The sequence below is a fragment of the Aythya fuligula genome, chromosome 6 (assembly GCF_009819795.1).
Source record: "Aythya fuligula isolate bAytFul2 chromosome 6, bAytFul2.pri, whole genome shotgun sequence".
NCBI classification, from domain to species: Eukaryota; Metazoa; Chordata; class Aves; order Anseriformes; family Anatidae; genus Aythya; species Aythya fuligula.
In genome coordinates, this window is record NC_045564.1 from 29,931,846 (window position 1) to 29,940,964 (window position 9,119).

General features: G+C 40.1%; 1 protein-coding gene across 2 annotated transcripts in view; it reads right to left on the bottom strand.

The window, feature by feature from the left end:
* Positions 1-8,733, bottom strand: part of SLC35F5 (solute carrier family 35 member F5) — a 32,936-nt gene extending 24,203 nt beyond the window's left edge. For both annotated transcript variants that reach the window (XM_032189798.1, XM_032189797.1), the window contains exons 1-4: positions 8,701-8,733; positions 6,243-6,313; positions 4,056-4,131; positions 98-239 (exon numbers count right to left, since the gene is read on the bottom strand). In XM_032189798.1, coding sequence (XP_032045689.1) covers positions 98-232 — 135 coding nt within the window. In that variant the 5' untranslated portion in view covers positions 233-239; positions 4,056-4,131; positions 6,243-6,313; positions 8,701-8,733. The remainder of the gene's footprint in view (positions 1-97; positions 240-4,055; positions 4,132-6,242; positions 6,314-8,700) is intronic.
* Between the last annotated feature and the right edge of the window lie 386 nt (positions 8,734-9,119).

Below are 9,119 nucleotides of genomic sequence, written 5' to 3' on the forward strand. Positions count from 1 at the left end.
CTAGAATGCCTACTGAGTGTGAGTGACCATGTTTCCCCTGGAATTTTCTCTTAAATAGACTTTTATTTTCTTTTAAGGTTCACAGAACAATACTTACAGAAGTGAGTTCCGAGGAGGCAACCCATATCACATCAACAAGGAGAAGAATGACGATTCCTAGAGCCATTCGCCTGCGCTGAGAGGATGAACTGCTCTGGGAGCTCATTCGATTCATGATAAAAACCCACACCATTTGTAACCTGTCCAGTATTAATAAAGAAATAAAACCCAAATTATTACAAACAAGAATGTAAAAACGTACAAAAGCCACACTGGGTGCAGAGAGGACCAAGTGTTCCATATATGAAACAGACCCAATATACCAGGAAGCAGATGCTTAGGCTTGTTAAAAAGATCTTTGACAGATCTGGCATGAGACTTTCAGAGACAGCAGCAACAAAAATGTCAACCTTGGCTTTTCAAGAATTTATCTACCTTTCCACCACTGAAACAAACAAAAGTAGGTAAAGCATAAAATGTCTGGAATTTTTATGCTGTGAGTTCTGCAAAATTTCAAACCAACGCATTTCTGTAAATTCAGATACTCTAGGCTTACAGTAGGAATTAGTTTGGCATGTTATGTCAAATATAAGTCAACTAACAGTAGTCAGAAACTTGTTTAAACTTTAGGATTCATCAAACATTTCTGAAGATATGGCAACACTTAATAAATTATGATCCCTCCATGTTTAAAATGTTAAAAAACACCTACTTGTAAGCTTACAAAATCACATTACACGTGCACTTGAACTGTTTTAATATATTGTTTTATAACTTTATTATGTATTGTTTTTATGTGTGTGTGTGTGATAATTCACGAGGTACAGGCATGCACCAATCCTAGTGAAAAACTTTCAAACTTACAGTAAGCATATACACAACAGAAAGATTTGCCTGGTTAAGATAAAAAAAAAACTCAGACATTTTGATTATGGCTTTGACTGTGTCCCTGCTATGTTACACATAGGAATTATCACTTACATACACTTCATATGCTGAGACGTCAAAACTACAGCCACAAAGTTTATGCTTGTCATCTAGTACAGCTTTATCAAAGCCGTACAGACTTGCCAGAAATCACAACATAAAAAGCTCAGATTTTGACAGACACAAGCCTATCAGCCTTTACATGGACCTTAGAAATCTTTGTCCAAAGTATTGATAGAAAGGTCTCAATTACAGCAATTCTAGTGAATTACCAGGAAAGCCCAGCTCAGTTTAAATATTTTACTCAACTGCTTTTTTTTTTTTTTTTTTTTTTTTACTGAAAGAGTAGGGGTATACTCCTATTCCTGCTCAACAGAAATTTCTGAAGAGAAAATGGATGCAGGAGATGAGCACTATAGCAGCGCGCAGACCAACCTGCTCTCCTTTTCTCTCAGTAGGCAGAGTACTTCTGTTTTATTCAAATCACAGAGTAAACATGAGAACAGAAGTGCTTTTGTTTGGGTTGGCCAAAGAAGTGGCACATCCTGGCTTTAGAGGGCTTGACTTTGTACAACTTACATTAAATAAAGTATTAATTTCAGTATTTTCAGTAAACATTAGGAGATCAATAAAGTACATCAAAAAAATAAAAACAAGACAGAGGAGCTTTTAAAAATCTTGCTTGTGTTGTAACTCAAGTGCTAGTCACGAACGTGCCAGACCTACATGCGCTCACATTCACTAATGCTAGTAGAAGATTCAGAATTGTGATACAGCTTTACCAAGTGCTGACTGTAAGACCCAAACTTAGGAACCTTCAACTTTATGATTAAAATCTTCAAATACAAGCTTAGGTATATAACAGAGATGGACATCTCATACCTCTGTCCACTCATAGTAGAGTCTTTCAAATACTTCCTAATGAAACTCTGAGATACACATATGGTAGTTCTATGATTAACATTATCTTATTTTGGGTCTATTTTAAGAAAATGCATTAAGAGTTGATTCACTACAGAACATATAGCATACCTTGCCAATTATCACCATAAAAACCAAGCTCACTATCTATGAAAGAACTCAAGGAACTAAGAAGTAATTCACCTTTATGGAGCAAATCCTGACTCTTCCAATAAAGAGAGGTGAACTGCTTTGCTAATAAAGTTATTTGACTTTAAACTACACTACACTTTGTTTTTTTCCACATGTCAACATATCCTCACTCACTGCCTTTTCATTACTTGAACATTTTTGTATGAAGGAGACAGTGCCACAGTATCTTCAGCAAGGAAGCTACAGCATTTTTCTTTCAGACTTGCCTATTCTTCAGATTAATTACTTATATGTTTACATGTGCACAAGTGCTTTTCAGACCACTACACTGTTTCCCACCTTTGTTTGCTTCATGCCTCTCCTTTGCTATATACTCCCTGCCACATTTAAATCTAGACACTTTTTCTTTCTCCATTTCTCAAAGGGCTTCTTTCCAAAGAAAAAAATAGATCCTGAAGTATAATTACACCACTAGTTCTATGTTCATATATTCCATGCGTGGGCACTACTTCTGGATAATTATTCTGCTTTTCTGATAAAATGGTGAGACTGACAAAAGAAAGCAAGGTCTGTAAGTAGATAGGAGCAACGTTATGAAAGACTCAGCAAGAAACTGCAGTTTTTATGCAATACAGAATAAAGAAGAAAACGTTTGTTTCCAAAGAGAAAATAAATAGGTGTATTATTTTAAGCCCAAGTAACTGAACAGAAACATTTTGGTGCCTGAAAGCTTGTGAGTTTTTTGAGTTGTTAAGAATTAGTTTTATGGATATTATGTACTAAGCTCTACCAACTTTGCCTCCATTTTATTATGACTAATAACCTACAAGGCATTGTATTACATTTTATTGTATGTAGCCTACAGATCACCCACGTTTTCATAACATGCAGCCAAAATGGAAGCTGAGCATAAAGAAGTTCCAAAGGAGCTAGAAGAAAAGTCTCATTCCTTGTCAGGCTACCAGGTGACAAAATAACAGTGGTAAGCTATAGCAGAAGAGGAAACTACTCCAACCTTTCACCACTTACGTGCTGTGGGTAGGAAGGGCATAGGTAGCTGGAAACAGGAAGGAACAGCAGTTGCCTAGCGGATTTGAAATCTCTACATGACATGCTTACACAACTAGCTCTTCTGTTTGCACCACAAACTGTGTCAAAGCATACAGCACATATAATCTGTGCAGAGACTGTGTGCATTCTGTAGGTGCTGAACACTGTATCCAACCTGGCTGTGTTAGGCTCCTGCAAATTCCTCGCATTAGGATCCCTCAGTGGGAGTGAAGTAAAGGACAATAAAATTCCTTGTACTCTGCAGATTAGAGGTTATATATGAAGCTATTCAGAGTGTAAGTACGTGTTACACCATTTCTTTTCTACCTATATGTAGATTTTACAATTCAAATTAAAAAGCACATATTTACACCTCAAAATTGAGGGGTTTAGTATGTTACAGCAATAGCAGCTACTGCCTGCTCATCTGATTTGCAAAATATCTGTTTAACAATTTTGTGTGCCTAATAAATCACTCTTTGCATCATTCTCCCATAATGGGAAAAAAATGCTTAACAAGAAGAGGTGACTACCAACTCGTAATCATATAGCAAGATGCATCTTCAAGCTAGGAGATGACTAAAAAGTGGTTAAGTGACAGTAGTAAAGTGTCTATAACATGTTTTTTTAATTTGCATTTCTCTCATTAGGACAATGTCCTTTTTAGTACCCGATTTTTCATACCTCACCCACAATTTACCAAAAGAACAGCAGAACCCTACTGAAAGTTACATAAAATGTTTTAGGATTGAATTAAGACCTGTAAAACTTCATGCAGAATGCAAACACAGGTATAAACAAGTATTTGGGGAATTTTTGGACAGCCACATTATCCAACTTATTGACAAATCACTGGTATTTCCAAACTTGCAATGAAATAACAATTCCACACATTCTTTTATATTTGGCTTCTGCACATTGACAGCAATAAACTCCGATAAAAAAAGAAAGCAGAAAGAATAAGCTTTATTTTTTTGCATACATACCTTCCACAATAAGTGTAAAAAACAAACAAAAAATGCTAACAAACTTCACATATCACGTCACAGTGAAGATAGTCTCCTAAAAAGAAAGACAAAATTTTGAAAAATGTTGTGGGTGTATATTAGACAGTTAGCTTCACAAAATATTTTCTAAAAGTGCAAGTTCAACAAGCATGTACTGCAGCTCAAGTCCTAGATGTTAGAGATATACAAATATAGAACCTCAACAATTGGTTCACATAAAAAATGCTGGGATGACAACGCTGAATTGCTTGAAAACAGGATCATTTACTATCTTTATTTCAAAGAACACTGTCCCTTCCTTATTAACTGAATGCAAGAGGCTCACATGCGAAGGTGACAACATTTAGTTCTAATTTTATAAGCAATGCAGTGAAAGATCCTATTTCTCAAGCCTACGTTCCTAAGCAAAAATTGAAGTGTTAGAATTAGGAAAGCAGTGGAAGAGCATATAGGCTTTTCAGCCTTTAAAAAATCTAGACAGATGGTACACTTCCACATTATTTCTGGTGTAAGTGCATCATCTTGCCTTGATTTGATACAGTATTATTATTATTTAACACACTTTTTTTAAAATTGCTATATAGAAAAGAAACATATATTAGGGACTGAGGAAAAGTGCTATACTATACAAACCAGGAGCCCATCTAATATCTAACCATGTGCAAATCCAGCCATTAGCAAATATATGATGCACAACAAAAGGATGCACAACCAAACTTGAACTGACAAACAAGAATAATAAAGCTGTTTTATTGCTCGAAAGTGCGGGAAGGTTTTTTCTTTTCTTATTTATGGAAATATCTAACAATTTTACATGTTGCTAATCACTATTAAGGGATACTCTGTATCATATATCCTATATGCATGTACACCCCATATTAATAAGTCACAAATTAGTGTGTATAAGAAGAGGTAGCAGTAAGGGCAGCACTAAATGTTTAGCTGAAATTTTGCCTTTGACTGCCTCTGAAGTTTGCCTGAAAGTTTATTAACTTTCACCTCCTACAAGAGTTTAACTGATGCTTCTCATTTATTTTAAAATAGATTAAGAGGGAGACTATAAAAATAGATCACATAAGTTTATAATTCAGCCCCCACTGAACTTGTCAAGATTTAAACACTGCTTAGCATCCAGCAAATTCAATCCCTTCACCATACAGTTTACTGAATGACTAAAACCAGTCAAAACAGTTTTGAAGATGTACTTTGAAGACACAGGCATGTGCTTATCCATGTCATATACCACAAACACAATGTACACACTGTACATTCTGATGCCTGTCTAGTTCAGTGCCCTCACATGCAAACAGCTGCTGGTCATATTTTCCTTATGCTATCAATGTAACTGGAGATTACAATCAGCATCTCAGATAATCAGGACCTAAACCGGAAAGTATTTATCCATACAAAGTTCAAGCTGTTTGTTCAGGCCTATTTATGTCCCAAAAGAAGTAATTGTATACAGCATTAACAGAAATAAACAAAAAGAAAAAAAAAGTTGCTTAAAAAATCTTTTCTCCATGCACACTACATGAAATATTACTAAGCTAAAAGATACCATTCAGTTGCTTATTTTCCATCCCTACTTAATCCACGTTAGCTATACTCAAGTAACCACATTCAGGATTTACACCCAAATTTAGTTATCATGCAAGAACTGCATGTTACTCCCTATCAGCCCTCAAGATGTGCTGTGGGCTGTAGATCCAGTGGGGCTGTTCACAGAGAACTCCTTTCAATGCTTATTAGCAAGAATACATTCATTTCAGAATAACAGTTTAGCACATTAATATTACATCTGAGACCTAAACTGAGAACCATGCAAAAGAAGGGTCCTTCTCTTGAAAAAGATGGCTTCCCCATTATAAAACACTTAATTCATGAAGCACATAACCTATGATAAATTTAAGCTACAGAAGACACATGGTATGAAATAGAAATGATGGTTTAGAAGTAAATACAATATTCCACCCTATTAAATCTAGTCTATGTTTGCCTTCTGTTTGTGTTATAGGAAAATATCATTTCCACGCGATATAATTTTAAAAGATGCTGGTTGAAATGAGACATTTGAGGGAATATTCATTTAAAATGCATTTCCTAATATCATTATAATTTTCAGCAAACAGCATGGCTATCTTTTTAAGTCTTTTAAATTTTATTTACCATTTCAATAGTGTTAGAGTTGGGGTTGTCATCTTGTAGAACCATTTTTCAGCCAGTTACATGAAGGTCTTCTGCAGAAGGAAAAAGAAAGTACTTAACATTCCTTGTCACGTCACTGTATTTTGTTTCTTAACATACCGTATCCTAGATCACTTGAGTCACCACCACTTTAGTTTATGATGCTCAAAAAAATATATATTTAAAAATGGTCTCTCAACATAATCCACAACGTGTGTACACAACAGGCCTGTCCAACTCTTACTACACTGAAATGGAAGAAGAGACTTCTGAGGACAGCACGTATAACTCCACTACTGATATTTAACGTGCAAACTGGTTTCTGTAGCACTACATATTTCCTTGGGCACACTATCATGTTTTTTCCACATTAAGAGTTCAACCCTAAAAAGGAAAACTACATGAAGTTCACAAAATACGAAATCACTCTGGATTTACTGATGATTAGGGAAGAGGTCATTACAAGTAAAAGAACTGACAAAATAACTGCAGCACAAGATTATTGCCCCAAGCTGTTTTACAAAGAAAACAAAACCTCTAAAGAAGTACTTGATAGCAAGAATAACAAGAAACCCAGAAGAGAAGCTCAGTCACAAGCCATGGTGCGGGCAAGTCAACTTGAAATTCTTCCTTTTATTTACTCAAGATTATTTCACGTACAATAAAAGAGACAACATACCAAGATAGGGCTTGCACACAGAAGAAATAGTTTTAGTTTTTCCAGTTATACTGGCTGCTCCAATCATACAAGTTCTGGGATACAACCCCCCTCCTTGAATATGTACTGTCACCATCAGGTGATTCTCACTTTGTGTTTGATTACTTTCAAGATAAGACAAACAGAGACACTGCTTTGACTAATCAGGAAAAAAAAAAGTAAGCTGGCTGACGTTCCCTCCTTCTACATTTGGAAATACACATTAAAGCAATGTTCAACTAACACGACTTCGACCTCTGCTGAGAGGTATCACTGAATGACAGTAAAAGCAAAAATCTTCAAAAGAGATGGAAAAGTGAGACTTATGCAACATGCCAATCACACTCTCGTAAAGCCTGGTAATCTTCACTCAGGGCAAGTTTCCTGCAGAATATAATGAAGCAAAGGACTGAAAAAAAAAGGAAACTGAACCAAGTTTTTCATACCAGTATTGGGTAGTGAAGGTAAAGATCACCATTTTTAGCTCAATAAAAAGTTAAACAAGCCCAAACTAGGCACAGAAAACACACCAAGTTTACTACCAAAAGAAAAAAAAAAAAAAAAAAAAAAAAAAAAAAAAAAAAAAAAAGGAGAGAGTTTAATTGCACATAAAGAGATACTTTGGGAATCTGATAGTGGACCATACTGGGAAATGTAAGTAATATTTCAAACTGTTATGGTACAGCTCGATCCTGATACCTAAGGTATAATGTTAACATTTCAAAATGTTTCTTAATTCTGTACTTACTATTTCTATGTATGAGATCTACACTTATGCAAAGTTTTTTTCATGAATTTTGAATGCATAATACTGATCTATTGCCTAGGTAGCAGTGTCTATCAGCTCTTAGGGCACCTAACCAGAGCTCCAGGTCCAGTCCGCCAGCATCCCAGCAGGGCTGCTCGCTGTGGGACACAAGCAGCTGGCACCACGGGAATTACAGAGTAGCTTCAGGTTAGCAGTGAAAGCTGACAAGCGAAATTGACATCACCTCGCTTCTTCCTTTCCTTCCAATAAAAACAGATGAGGAAAATAATGTCAAGCTGCCAAAGCTCTTTAAACGTTATCGTGTACAGAGCAGCGCACATCTGTTAAACACCTGCAGTCATACGTTTAATACCAGCGAAGAATTGCAAGTGACATCTCCTTCATAGGTTACCCGTGTAATCCTGCCAGATCTAAACATATCGCACGTTGTCACGGGATAAACAGCCGCAGACCTTTGATAAGAACAAGCCCGGCAGCCTCCAGAACCGCACGTCGCCGCCACCTGAAAGCCGAGCCTTGCAGGCAAGCGGGGAAAACCACCGAAGCCAGGCAGCGGCGTGCACGGCCCGGCCGGGGGCTTCTCCTCCCTGGCTGGGGCTCACGGCGGAGGCAGGACGGGCTCCTCCTGCCCTCCCAACGCCAACACCGGCAGCGGGGGCCGGGCCGGGCCGGGCCGAGCAGGGGCCGCACGACACGGGGAGGGAGGCGGCCCTACAGCCCACCGGGAGGGGATCTCTCCCGCAGGACCCCCGGAGCAGCCCCGGGGCGAGGAACGGCGGCTCCCGGCCGCGCACCGCCCGCTCGGCCCCCTCGGCTCGGGCACGGGGCGGGCGAGGCCTCCGGCCCGCGGCACCCCCCCGGCGGCAGGGCCGAGCGGGCGGGGGGGCTCCGCTGCCCGCCTCCCCTCCCCACCCACCGCCCGCAGCCGCTCGGGGGGTTTGGCCGCAGCCCCCTGCCCGCCTCGGCGGAGGTACCTGAGCGCCGCCGGGGGGGCCCGCAGCTACGACCGGCGGCGGCGGCGCCGCCCGCTGCCCTCCCCCTGCCCTCCCTCTCAAGATGGAGGCGCGGAGCGAGCCCAGCCCCGAGCACGGCAGCGACCGCCCCGTCCCGCCCCATCGAGCCGCCCGGGCTCATCGAGCCTCAGCTTCACCCAGCCCCTCAGCCTCATCCAGCCTCTCAGCCCGGTCCAGCCTCCCGGTCCCATCGAGCCTCCCGGCCCCGTCCAGCCGCAGCCCTGTCCAGGCGCCCCTCAGCCCGAAATGGCGGCGCTGGGGCTCCCCGAAGCCCGCAGGGGTTTGTCCCCTCTCTGTACGGCCCCCTGCGGGTCTTTTCTCCCCACTGCCACCCCAGGGCTGCGTTAGGCCTCCAGGAGACGTCTGGAGGAGGAAGGGGC